Source organism: Dromiciops gliroides, chromosome 2, assembly GCF_019393635.1.
Source record: "Dromiciops gliroides isolate mDroGli1 chromosome 2, mDroGli1.pri, whole genome shotgun sequence".
In the NCBI taxonomy this organism is placed as follows: Eukaryota; Metazoa; Chordata; class Mammalia; order Microbiotheria; family Microbiotheriidae; genus Dromiciops; species Dromiciops gliroides.
In genome coordinates, this window is record NC_057862.1 from 12,142,495 (window position 1) to 12,161,322 (window position 18,828).

At 44.1% G+C, this 18,828-nt stretch overlaps 1 protein-coding gene across 1 annotated transcript in view; it reads left to right on the plus strand.

Annotated features, from left to right (window-relative positions):
* The window catches only part of LOC122738178 (lipase member K-like), a 49,720-nt gene that overhangs the window by 9,329 nt on the left and 21,563 nt on the right, over positions 1-18,828 (plus strand). Inside the window, 7 exon segments of the mRNA XM_043980245.1 lie at positions 6,038-6,243; positions 7,040-7,154; positions 8,049-8,093; positions 8,095-8,164; positions 11,262-11,463; positions 14,790-14,899; positions 18,102-18,238. Coding sequence (XP_043836180.1) covers positions 6,038-6,243; positions 7,040-7,154; positions 8,049-8,093; positions 8,095-8,164; positions 11,262-11,463; positions 14,790-14,899; positions 18,102-18,238 — 885 coding nt within the window.

Sequence of the window (18,828 nt, forward strand, 5' to 3'; positions counted from 1 at the left end):
CCTGTCTCCTTTTCCTTCCTTTCTCTCCTGGACTTGAGTCACAGTGTTGTTGTTGTTCTTTCATTGTATCTCCAACCCCTGTAGGAGGATGTAGTCACTCTTCACTTTTTTTTTTTTTTGGTGGGGCAATGAGGGTTAAGTTGAGTTGCCCAGGGTCACACAGCTAGTAAGTGTCAAGTGTCTGAATCCAGATTTGAATTCTAGTGCTTTATCCACTGTGCTACCTAGCTGCCCTTCACTCACTTTTAAGATGAAAATACCAAAGGAAAGAAGGTGAAATTATTTGAATACATTAAATAATAGTCCCCCACTTTAGACTCTAAGGACAGTTAGGTAGAACAGTGAGTAGAGAGTCTGGCCTGGGGTCAGAAGGACCTGAGTTCAAATTTTATCTCAGACACTTACTATGTGACCCGGGGTAAGTCACATAACCCTATTTGCCTCAGTTTCCTCATCTGTAAAATGAGTTGGAGAAGGAAATGGCAAACAACTCCAGGATCTTTGCCAAGACAATCCCAAATGGAGTCATGGAGAGTTGGACCTGACTGAAAATTATTCAATAATCAATCACCTTACCAGGTTGTTGTGGGAATCAAATGGGAAAGCACATTTAAAGAGCTTTGCAAATCTTATATCGCCATGTAAAAGCTGGCTAGTACTGTTGCTGTTGTCATGCACTACATCTCTCAGCATCTTGGATGCTCCCATCTTGGTGTGACCCATGGCCCACACACAGGACTGATTCTCCATTCTACAAGTCAAATCTTGCTCTCAGATGCCTCAAGATATATGGAAATTCAGCTACTCAAGCAGAACTATTCGTTGGCATCTCAACTTGTTTCTGTTTACTCTTCTGTGGTTTCTATGCTGGTATCAGTGGATTGCAGGTAGAAGTTAAACACAGGGCCAAGCATGTAGGAGAGATGGGTGACACACGCCTGTTCTATCATGGATTCAGAAATTTAGAACCAGAGAGACTTTAGAAGCCATTTGGTCCAAAACTACCCCCTCCCCTTTTTTTCTTTTTTCTTTTTCAAATAATGAAACTGAGGGCTGGGGAAGTCAAGTGTTTTGCCCAAGGTCACACAGATCAATGGCCATAAATTTAGAGCTGAAAAAGACTTTAAAGCCCTAAGGAGAATGAGTTTAGAACTGGAAGGAACCTCAGAGGTCAACTCGTTTAACCCCATCCTTTCCCAGAGGAAGCACTGAGACTTTGAGAGGTCAGAACCCTATCCAGAGTCATAGACACAAAGAGTAGTAGGGTTGGGGATGGGTCCCAGGTTCTTTGACTCCAAATCCAGGGATTTGTGTCTATACTTTGCTTCTATCTAGCCCAATGCCCTCTTTTTACAGTAGAGAAAATGGAGGCCAAGAGAAGTTTGCCATCTTGTCCAAGGCTCCACTGGAAAACACATGAGAGGCAAGGTCTGAACACATGTCTTCTGAGGCCAGATCCAGTGGGGTCTCCATTATACCATGCTATGCTTTGGGAGTTTGACTGGATACTCTGAAACTGCTGCCAGCCATGGCACTGCTCAGCCCTGGGCATCAAAGGAGGGGGCTCAGTATTCAAAGCATGCTTCACCATAGAACAGAAATGGAGCTTCTCAGCTTTCATCAACCATGCCTCTGATCCCTTCAGTGTTAGTGATAGTGGGGACAGAGGGGACAGTTGGATCCTGGCCTGTCTGAGCAGGTCCCAAAGGGAAGAGCAGACTAGAGGGCCAGAAACCAAGAGTGGAAAGGGACCTGTGAGGCAAAGCTGGAGTGGAATGCTCTTCCTAATAAGCTCTAGCTCTGCTCAAGGGCCCCAAGGAGGGGAACCTGACACCAAGGAAGGTAACCATTTGGCTTCTGTAGATGTCATAGAACCAGATAAGACATGTTTCCTAACACGAAGTGTATATGTTTTAATGCTAAACTGGGAGTTCTTTAATAAGGAAACAATCATTCATCTTGAATCCTTCCAACATAACCAGTCTCCAGTCAAGAGAGCTAGGTCAATGAGAGTTCCTTCCTGATCAGATTCTACTTTTCTAGTCAGACCTACTGTCTCAGTCAGTCAGTAAGTCAACAAGCATTTATTGAGTGTTTACAATATGTCAGGCACTGTGCTAGGCACAGGGGATACAAAGAAATGTTCAAAACAAGCCAATAGTCTCTGCTCTCAAGGAGCACACAGTCTAATGGAGTACATGACATGGAAACAAGCATCCAAACAAACTGGAGATAAACTAGATTGGGGATAATCCCAGAGAGGAAGGGATGAGAGAAAAAGAGGCCAGGCAAGCTTTCCTGTAGAAGGCAGAATTGGGGCTGAGACTTGAAGGAATCCAAGGACCTGGAGGCAGAGATGATGAGGAAGAGCCCCCCAGGCATGGGGGGATGGGCAGGACAAATGCCTGGAGTCCGGAGATGAAGTGTCTTGTGTGAGGAACAGCAAGGAATCATGGTAACAGGATTGGAGACTTCATGAGAGTAAAATATAAGAAGACTGGAAAGGCAAGAAGGGGCCAGCTTATATTTTCAAAAATATTTTATTTTTTCAACTATAGGTAAAACAATGTTTGATATTTGTTTGTCTGGTTTTTATTTTAAATTTCAAATTCTCTCCCCTCACCTTTCATTGAAGAGGCAGGCAATTTGACATAGGTCATATATGTGTGGTCATGCTGACCATATTTCCATATTAGTCATGTGAAAGAAAGCACAGACCAAAAAAACAAACCAAACCAAAATCATACAAGAAAAATAAAGTGAAAAATAAGTATGTTTCAATCTGCATTCAGACTCCACCAATTCTTTCTCTGGAGGTGGATAGCATTTTTCATTATAAGTCCTTTGGAATTGTTTTGGGATCTTGTATTGCAATCTATTTCATTAATTGTTCATTGTTTTTCCTTCTGAAGGAATATACTGTCTTGCTGGGTAGGTGATTCTTACTTGTAGTCCTAGCTCCTTTTCCCTCCAGAATATCATATTTCAACCCCTCTGATCATGTAATATAGTAGCTACTGAATCTTATGTCATCCTGGCTGCAGTTCCACAATATTTGAATTATTTCTTTCTGGCTGCTTACAATATTTTCTCCTTGACCAGGGAGCTCTGAAATTTGGCTATAAAATTCCTAGGAATTTTCATTTTGGGATCTCCTTCAAGAGGTAATTGGTGGATTCTTTCAATTTCTATTTTATTCTCTGGTTCTAGTCAGGGTAGTTTTCCTTGATAATCCCCCCCCCCTTTGAGTAAGCAGTAGAACTTTTTATATTTTTGTGTACCATTGAACATTACAATTGAACACAAAATATCCAAATTAATGTATAAAGGTCATAAAAATCAACTCTTAACCAGATTCATTTTGCAAGCAATACTCATATATCACTGAGTTCTTTTCCTGAGCATAATAAAAAGGAATAATCAGGTACCTTTCCTTGTCAAAGTTCATCCTGAATTTAAATGTCTTCAAATTGTCAAAAGGATTAAAAGAGCTAAAGTCACCTTTCCCAAATATTCTTTAAGACTTTATTCTCAGTTGTGGAATGATTAAAGATCTATAAAAGTTCTCTCATACGACCTTTCCTAGATCTTCCTTTCTCCATCTTTTAGAGAGACCATACTGCCTTCTTTAGAATATTTAGATTGAAATTTGTTTCATTGATAATCTCTTGAAAGATATTATCTAGGTGTTTGGTTTTTTTTAAATTATGGCTTTCAGGTGGTCCAATAATTCTTAAATGATCTCTTCTTGATCTATTTTGTAGGTCAGTTGTTTTTCCAGTGAGATATTTCAAATTTTCTTCTATTTTTAAATATTTTAAAATTTAGTTTTATTGTTTCTTAATGTTTCATGAAGTCGTTAGCTTCCACTTGTCCAGTTCTGATTTTTAAGTATTTTCCTCGGTGAGTTTTTCCTTTTCCACTCTATTTTTTTATGGAGTTCTTTTCTTCAGTGGATTTTTGTACTTCTTTTTCCATTTGGCCAATTCTGCTTCTTAATGAATTCTTTTCTTAAGTAGATTTTTGTGCCTCTTTTACCATTTGATTTATTCCATTTTAAGGCGTTATTTTCTTCAGCATTTTTCATGCCTCTTTTATTATGATTGTGGCTCTTTTTTCCATGATTTTCTTGCATCACTCTAACCTTTTTCCCCAGTTTTTCCTCTCCCTCTTTTATTTAATTTTAAAAACCTTTTTTAAGCTCTTTAAGGAATTCTCTAGGGGCTTGAGACCAATTCACATTTTTCTTTGAGGCTTGGTGAGGTCTTTGCTTTAGAAAGATCACTTTGGCCTCTGAGTGGAGGTCAGATTGGAGTAGAGAGAGACTTTAAGCAGGGAGACCAACTAAGAGACTATTACAATAATCTAATTAAGAGGTGACATAGGTCTTATCTAGTTTGGTGGTGTGTGAGTAGAGAGAGGGAGCCCTATAAGAGAAACAAAAATGGAAAAGAGGAAGGAAATAAGCATTTATTAAATGGCTATCACATAAGGCACTTTACAAATATTGTCTCATCTGATCTATCTGCTATTATTATCTCCATTTTACAATTGAAGAAACTGACGTAGATAGAGGTTAAGTGACTTGCCCAGAGTCTCATAGCTAAGAAGTATTTGAAACTAGATTTGAACTCAAGCCTTCCTAATTCCTAGACCAATGTCCTATCCATTATCTATCCAGTGATAAGCAGAGACCTTCCTAATATATCTTATATTCACCCTGCAAGAGATAATAGAAAAGTAAAATTAATAGAACATAGAAACAGAAATGTGTCCAAGACAATACAGGTCATTAACACCAGAAGTAAGATTCAAACCCAGGTCCTTTGACTTCAAATCCAACTCTCATTACCCTGGTCTTGGAAAGCTCTCATACCAACTTTACAATCTTGCTCAGGTATTACTAGTCAATGGTCCTTCTTGAGCCTCAGTATCCTCATCTCATGTAGGAGCACTTCTGAACCTCATCATAGCCCTTTGAGGTGGATAAAGTGAGGACTCTTCTCCCCTTCTAAAAAGAGGGAAGACTGAAACACAGAGATCTTTAAGTTTTTCAAGGTCACAGAGCTTCCAATTGGCAAAGCCAGGACTAGACCATAAGTCTTCTGGGAGAAAGGGTGGTACAGTGGATAGAATGTTGGACTTAATTCAAGGAGACCCAAATTCAAATCCTACCCAAGACACTTAACAGCTCTATTGCCCCAGGAAGTCATTTAACAGTACTCAGCTTCAGTTTTTTCATCTGTAAATGAGGATAACAAGAGCACCTATCTTCCAGTGTTGCTGTGATGATCAAATACAAGATGTCAAGTGTTTCGAGAACCTAAAAGCCTCATGTGAATGTCTTCTATTATTATTTTTACTAATAGTAGACCAAGTCCAGGCTAAGTACTAGTCAAATCCCATGATGTCAGATTACTCAGTCCATCAATCAACTGGCATTCATTACATATCTACCATGTACCAGGCTTCAGGCTAGATTTTTTTGTTTCTGGTGAGATAAGCGAAGTTAAGTGACTTGCCCAGGATCACACAGCCTGGGATTTCTTTTTCTTTTCTTTTTTTAAAGTTCAACAGTCTACCTCTTGGGGAGCTTCCATTTTAATGGGGGAGAACACACCTACAATACCTATGTGTGCACAGTACAGATACAAAGGGAGTGGGACCCAGCTTGGAAGGGAGGGCCCTTCACACAAAAGACATCGCTTGAGCAGTCTTGGTGAGGAAGATCAGGGCTAGCCTGGGGAAGTCACTTGCCCAAGGTCACACATGCGGTATGGCATGAGCCATCACAGGCAGGAGGGCCCCAGGTGCTGCTATAACATCCAGACTCACCAACCCACCAAGTTAGATCTTCCCACGTATTTGAGATGAGCCTCCATAGATAAGGAACCAAACTGGGTGCAGCTGAGCTAGAAATAGCAGCTTCAGTGTGGAGGCATTTATCTGTGATGCTCACCTCATTAATGATCCATAGGTGCCCCCTGCAGACATGACCACTTTTCCATAGTCCACCACACTTTTTTTTCTTTACCAGCTAGCTAGAAGAGCAGCGGTGGAGGGAGACTCCCCAGCGTCTCAGCAGGAAGGTGGCTTCCCCACAAGCACCCTGCTTTGTCTAGAGCTTCAAGAGACCTTAGAGGCCTTCTGGACCACCCTCATTTATAGGAGGGAGAAGGACATGAACCAGACTGCCGGAGACACCGAGCTAGCCAGTATCTGCGACAGGATTTGGAACCTCAGGTATTCATGACTCTTCGTGTCAGGGCTCTATCCACTAGCTCACATTATCTTTCAGTGTAATTAATTTTGGTGCTACAGGATGGACATTCTGTCACGTGTGTGTGTGTGTGTGTGTATGTGTGTGTGTGTAACATGTATGTCACATGGATTTAATGATGAAGCCATACCAGTTGTAGGCCTTGTTTCATAATTTTCAATCTTATACTTAAAAACCCCACAATTTGTAACATCTAGGTTTTAATCCCACCTGTGTTCATACTTGTCTTAGCTCAAGACACTAGTTATTCATCCACAACCCCATGGCTTTGTTTTTGTTGTTTCTTTGTTTTTGTGGGGCAATGAGGGTTAAGTGCCTTCCCAGGGTCACGTGTCTGAGGCCAGATTTGAACTCAGGTCCTCCTGAATCCAGGGCTGGTACTTTATCCATTGCACCACCAGTTGCCCCCTGTCCCCATGGCTTTGAGCCCCATTGGCAGCTGAGACTCACTCAGAGCTACATTACTAGGGATGATGTTCTTATAAAGGAAAAGGTTCCCCTTTGGTTTCCACAGCATCACTCATCCTCTGCTTTTTAAAAATTTTATTTTATTATTATTGTTGTTGTTGTTGTTGTTGTTGTTGTTGTTTTGTTTTTGCAGGGCAATGAGGGTTAAGTGACTTGCCCAGGGTCACACAGCTAGTAAGTATCGAGTATCTGAGGTTGGATTTGAACTCAGGTCCTCCTGAATCCAGGGCCCGTGCTTTATCCACTGCACCACCTAGCTGTGCCCACACCCTCTGCTTTTGTTTCATGCAGATTCCAAATGCAGCGTCTTCTAGTCATTGCCTGTTGGATGCTCATTATTGGAACAGCAAATGGTTACAAGATGAAAAACAGAATCCCCAAGAATCCAGAAGCTAGAATGAATCTTGTAAGCCATGGTATTGGGGAATTTTCATTCACCTACACAGCACATGGGGTGCTGGGAAAATGATGTCAGGGTGGGATCCACAATTTGCTATTCACTGAGGGAGACCCTAAATGCCATCATAACTGTGATGGCTTGAACCGCAGACAGAGTAGGAATGACCTTATTCTTATAGAATCACTTCACCCCAGATCTGACATTTGTTAGCCACTCTGTGCCCCTGGACAAGTCATCACTCGATCCTCAAACTCCTCATCTATTTTGTTGTTGCTGAGTCATTTCAGCTGTGTCCAACATTTTGTGATCCCCTTTGTGGTTTTCTTGGCAAAGATGATGGAGTGATTGGCCATTTCCTTTTTTCAGCTCATTTTACAGATAAGCAAACTGAAGCGAATGAAGTGACTTGCCCAGGGTCACACAGCTAGTAAGTGTCTGAAGCAAGATTTGAAACTTAGGAGATGAATCTTCTTAACTCCAGGCCTAATGCTCTATCCACTGTGCCACCCAGGGTGCCCCTATAACAAGGGAGAGATTATTCCTTCTGCCTGGGTCCCATAAAATGAAAGGTATTCCCATTATCTTAGGTATGATATCTTATTATCTTAGATACCTAAGATGACTGTCTTATGTACCTCCTATTATTCCTCTCCCAGGCCCTTCAAGTCTCCAAGAATGTCCTCCTGGCTTATCCTTCTCTCCTCTCTCACCCAGTGCTACCCCATTCCTCCCCTTGCTTCCAGTACCTCCAGTGAGCAGAGAACTCCTGGGGCTCATACTGCACACTCATGTTCCATAGAGATGGACAGAGAATGAACACAGCCACATTGACAAGATTCACAGGTTGCACTAGGCTTCCACAGCCCATGAGACCAATAAAAATGTCTTCTTTCCATACAGAGCCAGACTATTTCTTACTGGGGCTACCCCAATGAACAATATGACCATTGTGACGGAAGATGGTTATATTCTGGACCTTTACAGGATTCCTCATGGGAAAGGATGTTCAGAAATCGGTAAGAGCAGGAAGAGGTATTTGGAAGGAGGTCTCTAGTGGAGTTCCTTAGGGATCTATGCTGGGCCCAATGCTAAGTATGTCAATGACTTGGCACACATCCTATTTTCAGATAATAGCTTTAGCAGAGAGAACGCTAACACGCTGGATAAGAAGTCAAGATCTAAAAGGGTCTTGACAAGCTAGGACATGGTGCCTAATTCTAACCAATGAAATGAACTGAGGTAAATGTAAAACATTAGCTTCAAAGGACAAGATGAGAAGGATATGGGTGTACTAAAGTCCGTCTGAAAATAAATTAGTTTGAACCCCAACCTGGCACGACAACCTGTGATCTGACCGCCACAGACCTCCTGGACTGTCAGGGTGCACCTGAGAGAGAGGAAGAGTGGCTAGGGTTGGGGGGCAGGGGTCGTAGACCTGATGTCTTAGCCCTGGGAACTCAGCATCTAGAAGGTGGGGTCCAGGTGTGGACGCAGCCTCATTTAGGAAGGACATTGAGGAGCTGGACAGCACCAGCAAGAGGGAAACCAAGAAAGGAAGAAACCTGAAATTCACACAAGAATTGACTAACGGAATTTCAGGAGCTTGGCCTGGGTAAGAGAAGGCTCAGGGGAGACCTGACAGCTGTTCTCAAGTATGGAAAGGGAAGTCATGGAAGGAGAGATTTGACTAGTGCTGCTTGGTCTTCAAGAGCAGAGAAGGGACCAATGGGTGAAGACACATTTGGGCTTGAGTCAGGAAAATTTCTTAACTTAAGGAGCTGTTAAAAATGGGATGGGCTTGGAAGAGAATGGGTTCCTTTCTCATTGGAGGTCTTCAAGCAAAAGCTAAAGGAACACTGGTGAATGAATGGAAGGAAGGGAGGGAGGGAGGGAAGAAGGAAGGAAGGGAGGGAGGAAGGGAAGGAAGGAGGAAGGGAGGGAGGGAGGGAAGGAGAGAGGGAGGGAAGAAGGAAGGAAGGAAAGAAGGAAGGAAGGGAGGGAGGGAGGGAGGAAGGAATACAAAAGCATTTATTAAGAATCTATGAAGTGAGGTGATACTGGGCTGGGTTCCTGAGATATAAAAAAGAAGATAGTCTGCACTCACAAAGAGCTTACATTTCAATATAAGAGAACAAACTTTTATGGAAAGGGTGGCAAAGTAAGGAGTTTGGGGCTGGGGAGTCCCAAAGATGGTGAGTGGAACCATAAGGTATTCAGTTGTCACACCCTTCCCTGAAGCAATGGTGGTGTTAGTTGAATTACTGTTTCTGGAGCAAGAGGTGGAAGATGAGGCTGGGGTGGGAGGGAAGAAAACATGAGTAGATGAGGAAAGGTGGTAAGATACCCAGGGGTAGGTGGGTGGGTGGGTGGATGGGAAGCAGGACATTTGGAGTCATTTCCTCACTAATCAGGACAGCTCAAGCCCCCAGTTTCAAAGCTGAAGGAATGAATTTCCCAGCCTAGTTGTAAGCCCAGGAATTTCTGACCTAGGCTGAAGTTACTTCAGATGCTTCTGACTTCCCTTCCAACACCTAGATGTTTTAAATTTCATTTTGGGGGATAGCTAGATGGATAGAGTACCGCCCTGGATTCAGGAGGACCTGGAGTTCAAATCTGGCCTCTGATACTTAACACTTACTAGCTGTGTGACCCTGGGCAAGTCACTTAACCCCAATTGCCTCACCCCCCCAAAAAAAAATTCATTTTGAAATTTAAAACATGATGAGATCTGAAACTAAAGTGACCAACTGCCTTGAAATGATTCAAGTGTTAGAGAGTTATGGGGAAAGATATTAAACCTGGAGTGGAGATCAAGGTTCAAAAACCAGCTGAAACTTCGTAACCTTGGACAAGTCCCTTACACTCTGAACGTCAGCTGTCTCATTTATATTTTTTTGGGGGGTGGTTTGCGGGGGTATGGGGGTTAAGTGACTTGCCCAGGGTCACACAGCTAGTAAGTATCAAGTGTCTGAGGCAGGATTTGAACTCAGGTACTCCTGAATCCAAGGCCGGTGCTTTATCCACTGAGCCACCTAGCTGCCCCTTCAGCTGTCTCATTTATAAATGGAACTGGACCTAAGATTCCTGATGAAGAAAGCCCCTCTGTCAATGCAGATTGTCACCCTCTGTTTAACAGAGATCCTTGGGGGAGTGGCCGTGGTCACTGAGAGGTCACATGACTTCCCCAAAGTCATACAATCTGTACAAGACAGGCAAGACTTACTTGAACCCAAGTCATTTTGACTCCAGACTAGCTTCCTACCAAACCACACAAGAGGAAACATTGTAGATAAAATGTCAACTGGACTTTTTCCAGAACCTGTCAGTCTCTAACCTATGTATGGCTGAGCATGCACAGAATAGGCCAGAGATAGGTGTCAGGAATTAGAGAGGAAGTTCATTTTCTAAGTGAGGAAAAATGGCTCTCAAGCAAGGTGGAGCTATAGACCACTTGTGCTGGGGCTCCACCCTTGGGAGGGACCCCCAGTAACATGGGGAGATCTCAATACTTATACTAGTGACTGCTCAGTGATGTAGCCCTAACAGTGAGGGAGCAGCAAGCATGGGGCAAGTTTGACTGAACGGGGTTGGTCTTTGATCAGAGAACACCTGGTTAATTGTGTGACTAGCCCAGAGGGCTAGATCATCCAGAGGGTGATCACAAAGGATTGTTGTCCTGCCAAGCTTAGGACTCAGCTTGTGTGCTTGGCCATTAGCTCTGGAAACAGGGAGTCTAAATAAGAATCAAAAAATCCACTGACAACCTGGGGTTGGACCTTCTAGTAGGAGGCAGGAAGGCACAATGAAGAGTTTGGCCTTTGAAGTTGGAGGACCTGGGTGTAATCCTGCCTTTCCTTCTGGTGCCCCAGCAAGTCACTTAGTGTCTCTGGGTCTCTATGCCTGCTTCCATAAAGTGAAAGGGTTGGACTCCAGAACTTCTTAGGTCCCTCATGCCTCTCTCAGTGTTCTCATGCCTCAGTCTATCTCCCTCCCTCCTCCTCCCTCCCATCTCTCTGTCTGTCTGTCTTACATCCTTAGGAATCAGTTTTAAGGGGGTCCTTGGAGGTGGTCTGAATCTTGCTCATGTGACTTTGTTCCTCTTCTTTTGCACAGCTCCCCATCGTCCCGTTGTGTATTTGCAACATGGTTTGTTTGCATCTGCTTTTAACTGGATTGCCAACCTGCCCCCAAACAGCCTGGCCTATGTGCTGGCAGATGCTGGTTGTGACGTGTGGCTGGGGAACAGCCGGGGGAGCACCTGGTCTCGGAGACACGTGTCCTTGTCTCCAGACTCAGAAGAGTTCTGGGCTTTCAGGTAGCAAGGCAATGACTCACCATGTGATTTCCCCTTGGTTTTCTTGGTCCTTGGCCCTGCATCCCTTCCCCATGAAAGAATATGCTTAAGTAGGTGGGGGGCCTGGGGACGGCACTAGATTTGGAGACTCAGTTTGAACCAGGGTTCTCAGACTCATGTGTGATCTTGGATCAGTCACAGCTCTTTTCTGAGCCTCAGTTTCCTTCAGTGTCAAACGATGGAATTGAATGTTATGATCTCTAAGGCCCTTTCTGGTGTTTATTTATATAAGCTCTACTCCCTTACTGAAATTGGAAAAAATGAAACCTTGACTCGTCCTTCTTCATTCCAGGCTCTCCCATTAGTATCTGGGAGTCCCAGCTTCTCCCACAAAAGGCTCTGAAGGATGAGGAGTTAGCAGAGGCTTTATTGTTTAGGGATTGCTGGTAGGTGTGGAGAGATACTGTTGACTGAGTGATGAGGTCACTGCTAGAAACACACACACACACACACACACACACACACACACACACACACACACACACACCCCTCTTCTCCAGGATGAATTCAATATTCATGGATTGAGAAGTAAGTGGTGGGGTGAGGCTATGGAGACGACAATTACAGGCAACCTTTGCTGTTGGTTTGGCTGGGGAAGGGAGAAAAGATAGTGGGGTCAGGTGAGTACATTTTTAAGGAGGAGAGAGACCAGAAGCAGGGCATGTGTATAAGTGACAAAGGAGGAGTCAGTGGGTAAGGAGAGAATGAAAATGAGAGAGAGGGCACATCAAGATGGCGAGAGCCAGAGTGTAGGTAACTTGGTAAGGAGAAGAGCCAGTTCTTCATGAGAACCTGAAGCAAAGGAGGAGAGAATGAGGGTGACCGAGAGGGGGACTCAGTGTGGAATAGGAGAGAAGAAGGACCTCACGGGTAATGGAACCCAAGGAACCTTCAAGATTCTCTTTTCCAAATATAAAATCCACAGAGTCCACGATAATTGAGGCAGGAAGTAGGACTAGACTGGGAGCAGCTCAGGATCAGGGCAGGAATTGCCACTTTATTACACCTGCTTCCACCTACAGCCATGAATGGATGAATGTGAGGTCCTACACTATGGACTGTGAGCAACAGCAGGTTCCATTTAGGACAGGTGACGAGGCTGGAGTGGAATGTTGGCACAGACTTTCTGTTACCCTGGAGATCCATCCCAGGGAGGGCAATGGAATGAGTCACACCTTGGCCATGCTAAGCTTGTGGTGCCCCTGGGACACCCCAGGGAGATGCCCAACAGGCAGGGGCAGGTGGGGAGCTGACAAGGAGACTTTGTAGATGATTTGGTCCAAGCCCTTACATTATAGATGAGGAGAATGAGACCCAGTGAGGGAAAGTGACTCATCCACAGCCACACAGCTGGTATGGCAGAGGTCAGATTTCAACTCAAGTCCCCTGCCTTCAAAGCGGCTTCTTTCCACTCCACCCAGAGGACCTCTTCCAGGAGGCAGCTCTCAAAACCCAGTGGATTCCCCAAGAAGAGCCAGCCACAGACTCTCCAAAGATCTGCCAAGAGCTAGTTGATGCCTGGGCTTCCCAGACCTACTAGGGCACACAGGCAACCATTCCAAGCCTATGTAAGGGAGTAAATAAATGTCACCAGGAGGTGAGCATAGTGACTCCTCCCTGGACTCCTTCCTCCCACAGCCCAGGAGGCCATGTCCTGTGGAGGGCTTAGCATCATCCAGGAAGGAGATGGGGCTTTGGCTGTAGCATCCTGGGCCTGGGCTTCAAATATGAACCATTCACATGCTACTTATCTCCAAAGGGAAAGCAGCAAACACTCTGTGTTTGGGTCAACTTGGCCAGAAAAACTTCGATGGTAAAGACAGGGAAATCCTACCTCCGGACATTCCATGATTTGGCCCAAATTGTGGTCTGGTGGCTTTTTTTTTTTTTTTTTTTAGTGAGGCAATTGGAGTTAAGTGACTTGCCTAGGGTCACACAGCTAGTAAGTGTTAAGTGTCTGAGGCCGGATTTGAACTCAGGTACTCCTGACTCCAGGCCGGTGCTCTATCCACTACGCCATCTAGCTGCCCCCCGTGGTGGCTTCTTATTGTCCAGAAATACTATCTCTCACTTGTTCTTTAGGCTCATTCCCCAGTAGGAAGATAATACTCTGGGCATAACCCCTTGCCAGGCTAGTGGAAGTAGACAAGTTATTAAGATCAATGAGAAGTCCCTGCTCTCTCCCAAGGAACTTACAATCCAGTTGGACATCTTGAATTGGATCATTGTAGTGTTCTGAATGTCTAAGAAGTCGATAGGCATGGACATCTAGAAAAGCAGGTCCAACGTTTTACATAGGGACTCTTTACGTCTTCTGTGTTGTGCACATGCACCCCTTTTTGCAGGCTGTCAAAAACTATGGGAAACTGGAGGGGCAGCTAGGTGGTGCTCTGAATTCAGGACTTCAAATCCGGCCTCAGACACTTGACGCTTCCTAGCTGTGTGACCCTGGGCAAGTCACTTAACTCCCATAACCACACCAAAAACAAAACAAAAACAAAACAAAACAAAACAAAACAAAACAAAACAAAAAACTATGGAAACCTCAGAAAAAAATGTTTTTAAATACATAAAATATGTAGGGTTACAAAGGCAACTGGTTACAATGAAATCCAAAATATTGAAGATACCAGACCCCAAGTGAAAACACCTTAGTGGCCAGGAGGGGAAGCCTGGCATAGAGCATAGAGAGCTGGTCTCAGAATCAGAAAGACCTGGGTTCAAGTCCTGCCTTAGTTGCAAATTAGCTGTGTGACCCTGAGCATTCATCTCTCAGTTGAGTGGAGAAGACAGGCTTTGACTTGTAAAACATTCTTTTCAAAAGACCAAACCTCTGTATGCCTATAAATAATAGGACAGTTGCTGATCTGGCTCAGCAGAGGTGATTTACTCACTGGGAGCCCCTGATGCCAGGGAAGTTGGGAGGCCAGTGTTTTAAAAATCATGATGTTTCAGCAAAGCTAAAGATTGCCATCTCTGCTTCTCTGATGCCTCCTCATTGTGGAGAAGTGCCCTTGGGCTCTCAAAGTTAGGGGAAGGGGAGCATGAGGACAGTGCATCTGCCCTTTGGGGAGCAGATTCGCTGGGCTAAGAGGGGCCCCCCATTACATAGCTGGTTCCCAGAAGATGTTTGGAGTTAACCATCTCATCCACCTCCTAAGACTTCAGGGAGCAGGGGATCTGCCTCAGTGGAGAGGGTCCATAGGTCTATCTGCAAATGCACATTTGTTTAAAGTAAACATCCCAGCCAGAATGTACATCCCATTTCATGTCTCTTTCTTTGGCAGTTTTGATGAAATGGCGAACTACGACCTCCCTGCTACAATTGATTTCATTGTGAAGAAAACCAGGCAGAAGCAGCTGTATTACCTGGGCCATTCCCAGGGTACCACCATTGGTATGTGTGGGCTGATTGGGTGCGTGAGCGCACTGGGCAGCAGCCAGCTTCTCTCCTCTCTGGGCACTCTCCTATATGGGGTTAGAGTTGGGCACAGGGAACTGCTAATCCTGGATTCAATCCCCAAAAGGAAGTTTGAGGAGGCCAGCTGGAACCTGCCCCAGCATCTACATGGACCTTGTGTAATCAGTTCACTTCTGAGCCTCCCATTCTAAATGCATTCGGCTTGGTGGGTGGGGCAGCTCCCTACCAGCTCACACCAGCAGTGTTGCCCTTGAACGTGGTGCTTCCGATATACACAAATCCATCGTGTCACCCCCATCAACTCTCAAAGTGAAATTTCAGTAACAAAAAGTTCCCTCAGCCTGAGAGCTTCTTCTCTCTGAGCCCTGAAAACATTCTCCCCTCTCAGTCAGTCAGTGAGCATTTATTAAGAGCCTACCAAATGTTAGGCAGTGTGCTAAGTGCTGGGGTTACAGAGAAAGGTAAAAGACAGTCCTAGCTCTCAAGGAGATCTCAGTACTATAGAGGAGTCAGCATGCAAAACAACAAACTCCTATACACAGACAAGTACAGACCAGATAAACTGGGAATAACAAATAAAGGGAAGGCCCCCTCAGACCTGAAGGAAGCCAGGAAACCTAAATGAGGAGGAGAGAGATTAGAGCAGCGGGAACAGCCAGGAAACTGCTTGGCACTTCAGGCTGTCACTGGTAGTAAACAGGTAAGCTCAACCGTGTCTTCATACAGTAAGAACATTCTGATTTCTCCAATCAGTTCCCAGCAGTTTCCAAGCTCTCCTCCAATCAGGACAGCTCACAGATCCACTCAAGTATTTGTTGTTCCTCAATAGTTTCTCAAAGTGTAGATGGTGCAAAAAAGGGGGGTCTGGGAGAAGTTTGGACAACCTAGGGGGCTCTTCAGGAGGGTTCTGCTTCCTCCAACCAGCTTCCAGTAGCACCACAGAGACTGTCTGGCTTTAGAGAGATCGCTGCCAGAGACAACGGCTCTTCTCTTCTGATTCTCTTCTGGGCTACTTTCAAGCCCCAGAGACCAGGCTCCACTCTGTGTAAATCTCCATCATCTTCTCTTTTCTGGGGGCTGCTCTGTCTTCCCATTTTTAAATTCTATTTAATCACCTTGAATTGGAGCCTCTTCATGAGTTGGGACTCATTTCCAGCATAGGTTGAGTCCACAGTCCTATCTGTTATAATATAAGCCAAGTTTATATAATATATAAATTATATATATACATATGTATATATGCATTTATATCTTATAAACAAGTTCCTCACATTCCCCAAATAGTTTTATGATTTCTAATTTCTAATTTCAAAATACTGAAAACAGAGATATGTGAATGAGTGACAGAAAACAATGCGTACTTGTCTATCTGCACCTTGCTCAGTGCTCTTTCCTCTGAGCTGCTGTCAGAGGGCTTCTCATCATATTCATCTGAGCAGCTGTTTTCTCTCAGGTCCTCAGAACTCTGTCAAGACTTGCTTCTCACACCAATGCCCTTTTTCTTTCCTTTAAGAAAACAAAATCTCTCCTTAGGAAAGAAGGTTGCGAGAAGACTTTTGGAATGTTGGGTCTGAAGAAGAGGCCTAGGAAGCACAGGCCAGTCAACAAGCACTTGTTAAGTGCCTCTTACCTGCTGGGCACTGTGCTAAGTTCTGGAGATTCAAAGAAAGGAGTGTCTGAAGAGTTGTCACATGGATGGGATAAGATTTGTTCTTTGTCCTGGAGGGAAGAAGTAGAAGGCAAGGGAGGAACTCACAGAAAGACAGACTCTGGTTTGATATGAGGCAATTCTTCCTAAAACTATGAACTATTCAATGGGCTGCATCAGGCCATGGGGACTCCCTCTCACTGGAGGTCTTCAAACAAAGGTCAGATGAGCACTAGTCAGGTATCAAGTACAGTTATCCCTTCCATGTTGTGGGGGTTAGGGGCACAGCACCACCTCCATCTGAAAAGTCTGCTTAACATTTTGTGGCCTTCCCTTCATACCAGAAAAGAAGTCTAAATTATCATGGGATTAAAATGTAAAGTATGTTGGCATCATACAATACTATACATAGATTTTTTACAGTTCTGAATTTCTAAACTTTTTCTGTGTCATCTGTGTCATCTGTGTCATCTGTGTCATCTGTGTCATCTGCAAAACTCCCCCCAAATTCCCATTTAATTTCTTGTGCCAAGACTGCGACAGGGAAAGTTGCAATATGGAAGGGATAACTATAGAAGGAATTCTTATTCATATACAGGTTATATAAGGGGGGCCGTGAGACTCCCTTTCATCTCTGAGGTGTCCACAGAGACATACTGGCCTGTTATTTACCATGGAGACCTCACCAATCTCCTGGGCCCAGATGTCTGAGATTGTCTCAGTATATATAACTGATGGTTTGCAGGCTGATCCCTTTCCCTAAGCTAAATTGGGGCCATTTCCCTAATATAACTTAGAATCTTTATTCTAACAGATGTAGCTAATTGAAAACTGAAAAATGTCTTTAACCCAGTAAGAATGGGCCCCAAAGGCCCAGCTGGCAGTGATGGGACTGCAGCCTCAGACTATGGTCTAGCCCTCCAGGGCAGGCTGGGAAATTCTCTTTGATTCTAGATCATTCAGCCATTCACAGGGGCTCCAGTAGCAGCAGCTGATTAAACCTTTTCACTCCCTTGGAATTATAAAAAAAAGTTCAGGTGACCTCAAAGACCCATAAACAAATCTTCCATCTCTTTTTGAATCCTCCTTCCCCTATGGAGATTACTCAGAAATAAAACTTGAACTCCACCTTTCTTTCCCCTTTTCTATTATTAGTGATTCCAACTCAGTTTATCAAAAGCTGTGTGACACCTAGCAAGTTGCTTTCCCTCTCTGAGACTCATTTTCCTCTAGGCCAGGGATTCTTAACTTGGGGTCCTTGTGGATGGATTGCAGGAGGTCTGTGAACTTGGTTGGGAAAAAATCCCATCTTTATTTCAACATAACTGGTTCCCTTTGTCATCCTATAGATTCTATTTTATGTATTTAAAAACCTGATTCTAGGAAAAGGTCCCTAGGCTTCACCAGGTGGTTCCCCTCTTCTCTCTGGAGTTCTTATCCTTGCTACCTTTGGGTTTGCCTTTTATTGGGCAGGATGACTTTAACCTTAACCAAGAACAGCCCAACCATGAGTCTCTTGTTCTCTTCCAGCTTTTGTATCATTCTCCACGAATCCAAAGCTGTCTCAGAGAATCAAGATGTTTTTTGGTTTGGCTCCTGTTGCATCAGTGAAGCACACTAAAAGTCCTCCGAAAAAACTGTTCCCCTTCCTGGAGTCACTAGTGAAGGTATGTGAGTCCCAGACACGAAACCAATAATGACCCAAGGAGCAAAAACCCTAGGTGACATCACTGAGGCAGGCAATGGTGCTCCAGGAGCTACTCAGTCAGTCTTTGGGCATTCACACATTGCTTGCTTTATCAGCTACATCATTCCCTATAAACCAGGGTGCTCTCCAAGGTGACTCAAATAAGGTTTCTCTCCATGCTGTAGGATCATTGATGTAGAACCTTAGAGATCTCTTAATGTAACCTTCTCCTTTTGCTGGTGAAGACATTGGTCCAGACAACACTCAGATTCCAGAGTCCAGGACTTAGATGTTTTTCCCTCATACAAAAGCTTATCTTATCAATGGACTGATCATTCAATCAATCAGTCATCTAATTCTGTCAAGGCACTGTGGGAAAACAAAGACAAAAGTGAAAGACTCTACCCTCAAGGAGTTTCCATTCTCTGTATAAGCAACATTGCACAAATCCTGGGTAATCCCATTCCAACACCTTCCTCTTCATCTCTCTGTATTTTTAGTTCAAGAAGCTTTCTCACCAAATCCCCAGCAATGGGTAGAAAAGCAGTTAAGGCTACACACCAGAACACC